Genomic DNA, 12867 nt, shown 5'->3' on the forward strand with positions numbered 1-12867 from the left:
CCACTGCTGATACCTCCGGATGTCATTAAATGTTGGCGATTACACAAAACGGATGGGCACCAGAGGTCAACCTAAGAAAAACACAAACGTAGCTGTATGTGCCCTTATTTGTTGGTGCTTTGTTTGGCTATGTTAGGTGGATAGTGATCCCGCTGAAATGAAAACTGTCACAATGCTCACAAATGTATCTGTAAAGAAAGAAACTATGGGACTGCTTAAGAAAATAATCAAGTATGAAAAATGAGTCTTGTGGGGGAAAAAAAACATCAAGGCAGTCTCTCCAATCTGAAAAATATATATATATATATATATATATATATATTCTTTTTTTTTTTGGGAAAAAAAAAAAATATATATATATATATTTTTTTTTTTTTTCTTTCCCAAATTCAAGACATCGATGTTTTTTACTGGTGCACAAAATGAGCTGTGCATGAACATCACCTTGTTCGAAGAACAAAACCAACACAATGCATGAACTCACAAGAAATTATACACTTGCAAATCAGTGTGACTTCTGCTGTTGCCTTTGCGAGACCAGTTCAGATAAGCGTCATCACAAATTTGCACGATAAATCAGGTGTTTTCGGACCTCCACAGTGGAGGCTCTGCCGAACCCCTGAGACCGACTCTTCGAACTCCTAGGGTTCGATCGAACCCAGGTTAAGAACCACTTACTTAAATGTTGCAAACGTAAAATTATCAAATGTTTTGTCTGCCCTCTAGTGGCCATTTCTGGAACGAACCGGAAAATTGGACCGCACCGGTGAATATGGGCGATTAAAAAGATAATAATTCCCGTATTGACTGAGCGTGTAAAATTGTTGCATTTGAGTATTCATCCATGGAAGAGGATTTGTGAGTTCCAAAAGTGTTATATACTGGCATTTTGTCACCAAACCAGATTATTACCACCGGTATCTAAGTAACCATGTAACGTATTGGTTTTGTGCTTTGGTTAAAATGATGCTTATTAAAAGTCATTAATTTATATTGAAATTTCTACTTTTTACACATAGTGTACTGGAATAATGTGCAATAGTAACAAGCAAACTAATATTATACATTCCGAAGACTTATTTTATACATTGCAAATATTCTGTAATTCATTTTCAATTTACACTGACTACACGATATTATTTCTACATCTAAAATATTCTACACACAAGAAATAAAGTAACCTATTGTAATTTAGATGTAGTGGGGCATATTTTGTATTTACGTACTGTACTGTATCGCAAGTACTGTATATATGCAAGTACCGTCTGTCATATGAGGGAGCGAAAATAAAAACATTTTTAATAAAACCATGCAATTGTGAGTAATAAATAGCAGCTAAAACAAACGTATGCCGGTGCCTGTATGCTCTGTGTGGATATTTCACGTTTGTGAACTAACAGTGACACCTAGTGGTTGACCTGCACACGTGAATAAAAGTCCAAGAACAGAACTGAGACTTCATGCATGATGCATTATTCAGGTTTTATTTTAGGATGTAAGAGAAGAAACGGCAAGTGACAATAATTTATACCGGTAACAACTTGAATATGCATCAGGCCATTTAACATGCAATGTTTGGTTCACTTAGCTACTGTACGTTGTGCTTCTTTGGGCTGAGATTGTTTTTACGGAACTACAGCAGTGGTACAAGTCATGCAAGTCTCTGAATGCCATGAATTAGAGGCAACTCTAGTAGTATCACAGCAAACTTGTAATAGAGTCGTTTTAGCTGAAAATTGAGGAAAACCTAAAAACATATGCATTTTTTAAGTGTACATGCGCTATTAATTCAAAACAGAAGCCAGTTTATTGAAATATAGTACCCCATTTCTAGATGACACAATTAAGGGTTATGGACATTCTGGTGGCTAACCATCAATGAAAGGGTTTTGTAAATGCTTAATAGTTCTTTTGAGGCTTTAGGCTACATCTGAGTGCATTTGACTACATTATAATTCGCCATACTGACAAATAGCACTTTGTTTGGTTTTCACAGTTTTACATGTACGATGCTCATGTGTTTTTGCACGATCCATAGAGGAATGAAATGACAACTAGATTAATGAAAGGAAATTGGCACTCAACGGTGAAAAGGCTGCACAGTCTGGACTTCAGGTAGGATGTTTACACAAAGGGTTAAGTCTGTCTTCTCACAGTGTCATCATGGGACCATTTTTAGAAATTAAAACTAAACTGAAGGTCAAGTTACCAGTCACATTCCTAAAGGCACCTAGGTTATGAGAGGGCAAAGGAATTAACAGTGTCAACATGGGAACCATTCACAACATTTCATTTGTTCCCCATAATTTATCATCCAGTATCCAACTTCTAAAATAAAAGAAAAATACCAAAGCCTAGGACCAAGACTGCAAGGATTCCCGGACCTGAGCCTTCTCTGACTATGTACAAAGTATGACCTCATCTCACATTCATTAGTGTGCGCACGGATCTAATACAAAGGAGATAACTATCAAAAAGCGAGAGCTATCAAGCATGGTCACAGTTGTGCGCGTAGACATGATCAATAAATACAGTGTTACATCTTTATTTACATGGAAGATGAGCAACTTTAGAGGATGCGGGAACGCTTGCTGCCAAGGGAACCATGCTGAAAGAGAAAGGAGACAAAAGTAATTCTGTTAGTAGGTGAGAAATGCAAGACCAAGTAAAACACTGAGTAGCACACTTCCATCACGGTTTCATCTGCAAAAAGAACAACAAATTACAACCTGATCTGATGAGAGTGGACAGACATGTAAAAATGTCGAATTCTATTCGTCAAGGTTGTATTGAAAATAATTTGAGATACAAATGCTTTGAGTTATGAGCATTGTCACAGAACATGTATCTTGAGGAAACACTGAACAATAAACTACAATTTAACCACGCCTTTTTAAATAAATCAAGGCAAATGTGCCTAGTTAAGCTTACTTGAGCTTGCTTGTAGAAGTGGGGAGCCAACTCAACAAGCCAGGACGACTCCACTGCTGTCACATCTCGCATGAAGTACTTGCTTGTCTGCAACACTTCATTGAAGACAACCCTGTGGTAGAACCGTGTTGCCAAAAACATATTATAACTTCATGTGTGTATTTTCTCAAGAAAATTTGAGGAAAACAAAAAAACACGGTATTTGACACCACACTTGTGACATCAACAAAAATGTACTAACCATTTTGGTGGTTTCTCTCCATAGAGTACAGAGTTGGGGTGGATGTGAAGCTCACGATCGTCTCGTAAAGTCCTGAGGGAGAAACGAATATCATTGGGGTCATAAACAATGTCCATGAAGCACAACCACTGTGTGTTAATGTGCCGAGCAAGTTTTCAATGTTTCGATTTCAATCGTCCAATTTCACGCCATTAGTCCAAAAAAAAAAAAAAAAGGAGGGTTGCGAAACACCACTTCAGGCAGAACACCAAGGTGGATGGTCAGAAATACATTCTAGAAAAAAAGAGTGTTTACCTATAGGAACCAGAGTGGTGTATGCGAGCTGCATTGGCAAAAAACCCAGACACGATGCACCTCAAGATCACATCAGGATCACCTGCAATGAAGCAAGCAGGCAAGCGGTGACTAGAAGTGACTCGGGGCCATACAAAACACTTGATACAGTAAACCCAGTGTACCTTCGCTAGAAGTCCACACCACCTTGAACTTGGTCATGAGGCGCCGCAGCTGCTCTCGTACCATCACGGCACGCTGCAGACCTTTGTAATTGAGAAAATGATCCTGACACCACTTGGAGTTCTTCTGGTGCTGCAGAATTCAAATGGGGAAAAATAGAGGCCAGACCTTCCAGACTTCCTGACCTACACGGGAAATATCCACTCACTGTACCTTCATATAAGCTTCATACACATTCAGCATGGTGAGGTGATCTCCTTCGGCAACAGCAAATTTTCGGTGCTGACGGGCCTGTGGGGGGGGGAGGTGACAGAAAATGGTTAAATACGGAAACCGCTTCAACAGTTGTTGTTATTATTGTTAGTCTCCTCACAGCGTTTTTCTTCTGATTGGGCGGTACGACAAAGATATTCTGAATCTGCATCATTGCTGCAATGGTCACAATTTCTTTGGAGCAGCCAAAATTTCCAGAATCCAGAAGCATCTTAGCAAACATGGGGCTGAGAGGAAATTCCGCCATCCGCATGCCCATGGGATCGGTCAGACGTCCGTAATTGTCCAGGCCTACAAATAAAGAGGAAGCTATCTTTATATGATTCCTGCAACAATCCCCCCAAAAATGCAGAATGTGGTGAATACAGCTTCTCAGTGCATGTGAGTTTCATACCTCCAAGAGCATAAAGAAGCTCTAAAGCCTGAACCATACTCTGAGCTGGCGGAGGCTGTGGGGGGGATTAAAAAAAAAAAAAAAAAAAGATTGTATGAGCAATTCCAGTTGAAAAAAGGTCATACTTTCAAGATAAAGTTTGTAACCTTTTCTTGCATTTTCCAACTTGATTTGTCATTACATTATTACTTGCCAATATAATTATTGTTATTTAACGTTAAAGCTTTAGGGATTTGAATCTTGTCTTGGGTGTTTCTGTGTGAATTTTTGGTTCCTCCCAGTTAAGGTTGATACCAAGTTGCCAAAAAAGGTGTCAATCTGAGTATGAAGGGTTCTTTATCTGTATGGAATTTAAAAGAGAGTGAGAGAAACTTCTGAACAGTATTTGGAATGTATCATTTGTAAAAATGCGCCTCAAAGGTTACTATATACTTTATGCTTTAAATCACAGGATTATTTTGTCTTTCCACTCACCGAAAGGAAACTGAACCGCAGAACATTGTCAATGCCTAAAGCTTTGAGCTGCAAGATAACGGGAGCCAAGTTGGTGCGCTGCATTTCTGGCACAGTCGACGCAGGCAATTTCTCAAAGTCCTCCTCTGATGAAAAGAATCATCGTTTTCAGCGCACGAGGACGCTCACAGAAGACAAAATTGCTATAAAGAACACACCTGTGTAGAGTCTGAAGCATTTCCCAGGTCGGTTCCGGCCGGCTCTTCCTGCCCTCTGGCTGGCTGAAGCCTTGGAGATGGGCGTCACCACCAGTGACTCAATGGCAGTGTTGGGATTGTACGCACGTAGCTTTACAAAAGCGCAGTCGATGACAAAAACGATACCGTTGATGGTGATGGATGTCTCGGCTATGTTAGTGGCCACCACCACCTGAAAGAAGCGAGACATTTTGAAAAAGTGAAAGGCAGTCGTAACTACAGTGGATCAAATGAAATGAAACCGATTCTAGAAAACTGCCCATTGGCAGTGGATTTACTTTGCGAACTGTGGCAGGCACCCGCTCAAAGACCTTCATCTGCTCAGCGTAAGGTAAACCGGAATACATTGGCAAAATTCTAAGGTGTTTCTTCATGCCTTGCCGTGACATAGACCTGGCCTGCTCCACGAGAAGGGACACCACCTTCTCCACTTCTTCCTGAGAGGACATAGCCAAAGCGCAAGACAATGACAATGTGACGGAAAGAAAAAGAATGAGCACAGGGCGTGGAAGCCTAAACATATACTGTATTTAAAAGTTCAATACAACTGAACTGGACTTGGGCAGTGACTCTTTGCAGTACTAGTGAGTCCGTGCACATGTGTAATGTGAATTAAGAAACAAAGCCACAAACCTGCCCAGTAAGGAACGCCAGCACATCTCCAGCCTCTTCCGCCTCGTGTATTTTCATCACAGTTTCCACGGTGGCTTTCACATAGTCTGGTACAGGACTGGGGACCAAACAGAGAGACTTCCATGTAGAAAGATTCAAGTCTGAAGGTTGTATAGTGGTCACTACCTGATAGTGTAGAACATATCCACTGGGAAGGTGCGGCCCTCCACGGTTAGGATGCCACACGTGTCCTTGCTGGGATCTCCAGACTCGTTCAGGTTGAAGAACTCGTGGAATTTCTTCAGGAAGCAGCAATTGTATGGTTAGCAAGACAAATCAAAATGCGTGTCCGACCTCTGAGCAAGAAAATAATGACTTTTCTTTTAATTTTTTTTATACAAGTTGTACCTGAAACCTATGTCCCAATTAAACTGAGTCACTTGCACTTGAATTACGAGACTGACGTTTCAGTTGACGTTAACATTTGCGCAGTATGGCATTTATCAGTGTACCACAATCTGACCTGGCAATGACTTCCACTTTTTTCACCACTGCAGCATATCTGTCCATCTTAATTACCTTGGCATCCAGAGTGGCGGAGGCCACGATCAAACGCAGGTCTTGACGTTTCTTTTGGATCTGATGAAGAAAAAGATTTGGAAGCCTCATGACAGTGAAACAAGAGTAAGTTTTCCACCTACAGCAAACGCAAAGCACCTGGGCTGGAAAGGCTTGCAACAATGTATCAAAACTAGATATAAAATAATAATCAAAGGCAGGGGCAATCATGATTGGACCAATATTAGTGTTGTCACATGAAACATGTTTGATAAGAGACAAGAAGAGTAACAGCTTCACACTGCGCATTATGTAACAATGATTTACAATATATTGAATATACTTTTTGGACCTCTGCCTCAGCTCTGTCATTTTTTTTATTAAATGTACACAAGTTTAAGTTCCTTGGGTTACATTTTTGAACGCATAATACCTTCTTTAGCAGGCCAATGGCTATGTCTGTGTACAAGGTTCTCTCATGCGCTTCATCAAGCATCAGGACACTGAGAAAGAAAGCAAAGCAGAAACTTTGCAGCTGCTCTGAGCCATTAAGCAAGGTCAGCTTTGCAGTTCATGACACTACCTGTATTTTTTAAGCAGGGGATCAGCCATCATCTCCCGGATTAAGATTCCATCTGTAAGGAACTGAAGCCCACAGCCACAGTGACACAAAAATATGAGCTTCTGTCTGTATTATGCAGTTGTAGCTTGACATGCAGTTGTCAGAACAATCCAATGCAAATTGTCAACAATAATGCAATTAATTTGTTCCATCAGGTAGAACCAGGAAAAAAAAAAACTGAGGAAAGCAGCATAGAATGATATAATTAAATAGGATTCAAAAGCATTAAAGCCACACTATCTATTGGCTGGGCATTGTGCTGCTCCTTCCGGTGTGGCTGCCTTAGCTACCTGGAGGCAGTGTAAGACAAAAATAAATGAATGTTTAATGTTTCAGCTCATCAGATCGGCATTAAATAATATATGACTGATTACTATTGTACTGTCTGTCAACATCTGCTGTTACATTAGTGTTCAATCCATTGCAACATAGATGCTATTTGGCGTTAGCATTAAGTAAAGTCGCTCGTGTTTCGAGGTGCTACTGTATAAATAAATTATCCATATGAACAGGAATACCTTGATCCTTGTTGCTTGAGGGTCTGAGCGGTCATCAAATCGAATGGTGTAGCCCACCTCATGTCCTAATCTGGCGGCTCTCTCTTCCGCAACACGGCCAGCCACCTGGCATCAAGGAAATGCAAAAACTGCTTAAAGCGGCTGCCGCGTCCTTCGGTGTTCAACTAATCCTCCTTGAATGAAAAGACTGTGGCAAAGAAAGGGCAAATCATAAGAAATCTGCAGAGCTCTTACAGAGATAGCAGCCACACGCCGAGGCTGTGTCACACCAATCACCCTGCCCTCGGCCGCCCAGCCAGCCTCCAGCAGGTACTGAGGGGAGACAAATTGAAAAAGATAGCTGCAGAATGAGCAGAGCAGAATGACATCAAAGTTGCTGGAGCGCTGACACAGGACAAATCGGCCCACACCACGGAGGTCATGTTGACGATAAGTCACACTTAAGCACAGCTGATTAGAAAAAAAATGCACGTGATGCAAAACATTTGTTTCTCAAATTAACTTTCCCCACTAAAATGAAGTGAAATGCTATTAATCCGTTCAAGCACCTTCTCCAAAAACATTTGGGGGGGTCGTTATAAGGAAAAACAGCACACGATAATATTGCATTTTATAAACATAAATTGATAACATTAAATAAAAGATAAGGTCTTAAAACAGTTTGTGCATCAGCACAGTTGATAGTGATACTGTTACCTATCACGCAGACACAAATCAAAAATAGACTTCATCTCCTACTACTCAGTAAGTTGATGTAGTATTAGTCATTATTTTCATGCAGGATAAATTATATACAGTATGTCTGTGAGTATTGTTGTACTGTCAACTAAGGCATTATTTTGCATCACTGCAAAGTTGTCAAGATGCTGCACTTACCTGGGGGATCTGTGTCGTCTTCCCGCATCCAGTTTCCCCGACGATGATGACGGTCTGGAAGCTCTCGACCATGTACAGGATGTTGTTTCTGTGCTGCAAATACATTTGGTCCACGATGAGAAACAGTGGCTTGGGGCCGAGGGGGACATGACTAAGGTGTTAGGGACACCTTGAAAACGGGAAGCTTCTGTCTTTGCTTCTCGATGGAGAGTGCAATGAAGGGATTGTAGACGACGGTGGAACCGCTGGTCTCAGTGTTCAGTTCACGTTCTTCAGAGATCCCAGGCGCCTCGGACCCTGAACACACAGACGCGGGTCAACGAATTGACCATACCCAATGCAAAGCATGACCCGAAGAACGACGGATAAATTCCCCGTTGTACTTTGCGCCCCATGTTTTAATTTGAAAGGCGACTTTCCGCAGGACTGGCTGCACATATCGCGCATATTCCGAATTGAGGCTTAAAGTCTCGCCAAGGATGACTGGCTTGTAAAGATGTTTATATGGGAGTGAATATAGAGTCGTATACACTATAAACGATGCCGAACACTCATGTAGACTAACTTACCCGGCTTCCAAAATTTCATCGTGGAACGCGTGCCCGCCATCTTGGATTTGACGTCACAAAGTGTTGGTGGTTGACGTCAGCGCTGCCAAAATTTGCACTGCCTGGAGGATTTGCGTTACAATTGATGAAGATTCATTCATAAATTTTCTAACAATAAATTTCACGGAAATTAATCACATATGTCCCCGTCTTTGTTACTTTTCTTTTTTATTTCTTTTAGCACTGCCATGAAGTATAATTGTTGCCGTAAACCGGAATGTTTCTGTTTTTGTTGTTGTGTTATATTATCTCTCGTATTGTAGAGAGGGACATCTTTTTTAAATTCCATTCTTTCCGCACAGCTTCCAGTCCCCAGTGTTGGGGTTTCAAACCATGGTGTAAACTAGTTTCCAATTCAGATTCGACACGATGCAACACTGCCATCTACAGGGATCTGTAAGCAATTTCATTTACCAGCCTGAATCTTGCAAACCACGCTTACAAGTTTGGAAAACGTACTTAGTAAACGGTTGATTAATACTATTTGGGAGATAAACCTCCACAGCAATGAATGAGTTGGTACATTTCAGAGTTTTTACTTCAAAAGTTGAATCAGCACTTTACTTCGTGTTTCTTACATACTCCGTATGTCTATCTAATTTTGTCGAACTGCTGTTAAATCTTATATTGCACCTCATAAATTGTGACTTCTCAGTTTTCATTTTCTTAAAAATAGAAGCTCTTTGTTTTCAGTCATTTATTTGTTTTAAAAAGGCTAAAAATAAAACAGACCATCTCATTGAAAATGGAGGCCAAATAAAGCCCATGTTTAATGATTCCCAAAAGATTTGATTTGAAAAACACGATCGTTTCAACACACAATCTGCATATTTAGGCTAACAGTTTCATTACACCTTTGCAGGAACTGAGAACAAATGTTCTCGACTAGAAAATACTTAGCAACGTTACATCCTGCAAGACGTAACGCAAGTACAGAGATTTGGATTTGACAACAGGTTCATTGAAAAGAATTTACAGAATACTTTAAATTAATATCAAAACAAGAGGTAAGACTGATCTGGAAGCTACGTTAAATTATTTCTACCCTCTTTTCTATTTATTAATAACCGACAATGCGATACACAGTTTGTCTTAGTGTGCTCAGGCCAAGTTTAGCTTACATTTGAAAACAGTTTCCTCCTTGCTTGATGGACAGATCATGATTCAAATACTGTATCGTGATGACAGGTTTGGATCTAGGCTGGTAAAATGAATTACAGCAATATTAAAATGCATCCACTCTTAAAAACCAAACACACTTGGAACAAATGATAAACGTCACCGTGCTGCAGTCCAACTGAGAATGTTGCTCCAAATAGACAGGACAAGTGATGAAAAACAAATACAAATTAGCAATCAAATTGCAAAGGCAGTAATATTGGGTGTCAGTATGGTTCCAGGATGAGTGTCATGAAAATGAGCTTTGTTACCTGCATCTTAAAACTTGAGGGACCAGCACTGGAGTCGTACGGGTACAATGAAATGAATATTCTAACAAATGGCAATACAAATGTTTTTCCAGCAGATAGGTCAGGCATGATAGCATCCACACTCCATTTTCTATCAAGACTTTGATTCATCAGAAATAGAACCAGAGCCACTATTCTTTTTTTTGCATGTTTTGTCAGACATGGTGACGACACGAGAGTAAGAATGAATGTTTGTCACTCGTTAAAAGCAGCCCGGCATCAAGAGAAACGGATTTTTATCATGTTGATCTTCAACCAACTATTTCCATTATGCAGCGCACACTGAGGAGTCGTACTGTTGGCGGGTACGCCGGCACCCTTTCAGCCATAGAGTCCCTGCTTGTCCACATTATTGTTCGCATCAAGTGTTGAGTGGAATCCTTTCAGTCAAAGTGTAGGGCTGTGTAAAAGATTATCCAAACCACCTGAGAAGGACAAACAATGGGAGACATTAAGAGCAGAGTCCATCAACGGCAAGCTTAACACAAGAACCACTGTCATTGCTCCATAACACCAAGTCTATCCACACCATCATGAAATATTCTCCCACCAGAAAAAGAGCAAAAGATGTCATGAAGCCTTCTTTGGTGAGCTCCCACGTTCCACCGTACTCTTCCTCGTCAATTTGCTGAAAGCTGCTGAAGTAGACATAGAGGACGCCAGCGTTGATGATGCAGAATCTAACGAGGCAAAAGCGTGACGAGAAAATGAGTTGATCACATCAAACTGATAAAAGGAAATTCCAGATTGAAGAATGCTTACATGGCAATTCCAAGGAATCCTTTAAGCGGGGCGACACCCCAGATGACACCAAGGATCACTGCAATGATTTGCCGGAGCCAGTAAATCACATCTAAAAACTCATCCTGCAAAGGTATATTAAAAAAATAAAAATGAATTAACCGTAATGGTGCGTTTTCAATTAAATCCCCACAGCACATCACAAGTTTTTTTTTTTCTTGCTGAATCAGTTAAGTAACATGTTTTGTTCCTTGAAATTGTGGTAGTTCTCTAATAATACTCATGCATCAAATTCACGTATTGCATGATGAGAAATGCTGCAGGTCAGCTGATCATAGAGGTACCATTGTCTACCTCAGCTCAGAAGGAAACCAACTTTAGAAAAAAAAGATGTATATAATCTTGTGCAATTCACACCAGCACTCCCAATTTTGCTGTATACCTGTTGAACAATGACAATAAATGCACTCTACTCTACTCTACTCTACTCTACATTTTGGAAAACACCTTATAAAATGTTTTAATTCTTATCCTTCAACACAGCATGACACAGGGCCATTTTTTGGGGTGCCTTATTTGTTTTTCCTGTTTAACTTTCTATGAGTAAAACTGAATTTTTTGGGGTGCCTTATTTGTTTTTCCTGTTTCACTTTCTATGAGTAAAACTGAATGGAGTTACATTGTATCGACACAATCGTATACTTAGACTTAACTTTATTCCTCCCTTGTGATTGCGCCCTCAGGAAATAACGGTCGGTTCCAGTAGCTCACACAGAAATAGTTTTTACTTTGTATTTTCATTACAATGTTTACGGCTTCACTTACAGTTGCTGATTAGTGGACCCTTTCTTTCGTTTTGTCATTGAGTAAAAAAGCTGATAAAGATGTAAAAAAATAAGAACATCTGAAGCGATTCCTTTGGGAATACAAAACCAAGTCTGCATTTGGCAAATGAAAACATGTTACTAAAAATGTGATCCTAGCTTGATTGAAGTATACGTATTACGAATCGTTTTAACATAGCTGCAACACAATGTTATCCACCCCTGATGCAATGGACAATAAAGCAGGTGTTTTGGGCAAAACAAAATCCGACCACACGAGTAGTTACAGTTGAAAAGCGCTGCTGACTGACCTTCCCCTCCCAAATGGCATTACTGTTGAACGCTTTGCTCCATGTGGACTGTTTGACACCCCCATTCAGCAAATGATTTTCTTCTTTCCGCTTTGAGCTGCTCGTCATTCTTTACTGATTCTTTACGCCACACGCGTAGAAAAACAAATCTTACAAACTAAAGGATCTTTCTAGTAGATTTAAGTATCTGGCGCCGAGTAAATGGAAGCAAGTCAGTAAGCTATTAAGTTAAGACAGTACGCTGAGCTGACAGATTTCGGACGCTAGCCTTTTAAGGCTGACTGAGCATGCGCAATGTACTTTGACCCCAGCCAGAGTTGGCCAATCAGCTAGTGTGACGTCCGGACGTTTCTGTTGCCAAAATGATTCAGAAAATATACAGCGACACCAAGTGGTCAATAAATGTAAACCAATGCTGGCCCTACAAACGTTACTCATAAATAAATGAAGAAATGAAATGCATTCTGTTTCATTTATAGAGAAACACTGGCATCCTCAGGTAGAACTCCTTGCAGATATAGGGATGAAACAAAACAAGTGCTGATACTGCACCTCTGTCCTAGTGCAAACAAATACTCCGATACAACAACACCGATATCAGTTTGTCAGTCTGACATGCACTTTCTGGACAGGTGGATTTGGAGCCACATCAACTGCTCGCAGATACTTTGTGGCAGGGGTCATCAACATGTTCCCTGAGATCACCCGGTAGCCCCCAAAAGC

At 40.4% G+C, this 12867-nt stretch overlaps 2 protein-coding genes across 2 annotated transcripts; both read right to left on the minus strand.

The window, feature by feature from the left end:
• Positions 1 to 1463: 1463 nt before the first annotated feature.
• On the minus strand, positions 1464 to 8863 carry zgc:158828 (probable ATP-dependent RNA helicase DHX35). Its single transcript, XM_037242803.1, has 21 exons — positions 8761 to 8863; positions 8361 to 8488; positions 8192 to 8284; positions 7550 to 7627; positions 7316 to 7420; positions 6759 to 6820; positions 6609 to 6678; positions 6197 to 6256; positions 5804 to 5916; positions 5639 to 5735; positions 5284 to 5442; positions 4967 to 5177; positions 4770 to 4894; positions 4296 to 4350; positions 4002 to 4192; positions 3842 to 3919; positions 3631 to 3760; positions 3467 to 3548; positions 3173 to 3244; positions 2932 to 3043; positions 1464 to 2608 (listed from the first exon to the last, which is right to left on the minus strand). Exons 1-21 carry the CDS (start codon positions 8798 to 8800, stop codon positions 2570 to 2572), a joined length of 2100 nt encoding a protein of 699 aa, XP_037098698.1. The 5' UTR covers positions 8801 to 8863; the 3' UTR covers positions 1464 to 2569.
• Positions 8864 to 9535: 672 nt separating this feature from the next.
• rab5if (RAB5 interacting factor) lies at positions 9536 to 12441 on the minus strand. The gene is made up of 4 exons (XM_037276731.1): positions 12145 to 12441; positions 11031 to 11134; positions 10819 to 10948; positions 9536 to 10693 (listed from the first exon to the last, which is right to left on the minus strand). Exons 1-4 carry the CDS (start codon positions 12250 to 12252, stop codon positions 10652 to 10654), a joined length of 384 nt encoding a protein of 127 aa, XP_037132626.1. The 5' UTR covers positions 12253 to 12441; the 3' UTR covers positions 9536 to 10651.
• Between the last annotated feature and the right edge of the window lie 426 nt (positions 12442 to 12867).

Source organism: Syngnathus acus, chromosome 2 (genome assembly GCF_901709675.1).
Source record: "Syngnathus acus chromosome 2, fSynAcu1.2, whole genome shotgun sequence".
NCBI classification, from domain to species: domain Eukaryota; kingdom Metazoa; phylum Chordata; class Actinopteri; order Syngnathiformes; family Syngnathidae; genus Syngnathus; species Syngnathus acus.

Coding starts and splice junctions, on each gene's coding strand:
- rab5if (XM_037276731.1), bottom strand. CDS start 12,252: ATGACGAGCAGCTCAAAGCGGAAAGAAGAAAATCATTTGCTGAATGGG. Junction 10,949..11,030: donor GGATTCCTTGGAATTGCCAT/GTAAGCATTCTT, acceptor TTGCCTCGTTAG/ATTCTGCATCATCAACGCTG. Junction 10,694..10,818: donor CATCTTTTGCTCTTTTTCTG/GTGGGAGAATAT, acceptor TGTCCTTCTCAG/GTGGTTTGGATAATCTTTTA.
- zgc:158828 (XM_037242803.1), bottom strand. CDS start 8,800: ATGGCGGGCACGCGTTCCACGATGAAATTTTGGAAGCCGG. Junction 4,351..4,769: donor TGCGGTTCAGTTTCCTTTCG/GTGAGTGGAAAG, acceptor TCCCCCCCACAG/CCTCCGCCAGCTCAGAGTAT. Junction 2,609..2,931: donor ACTTCTACAAGCAAGCTCAA/GTAAGCTTAACT, acceptor TTTCTCTTTCAG/CATGGTTCCCTTGGCAGCAA.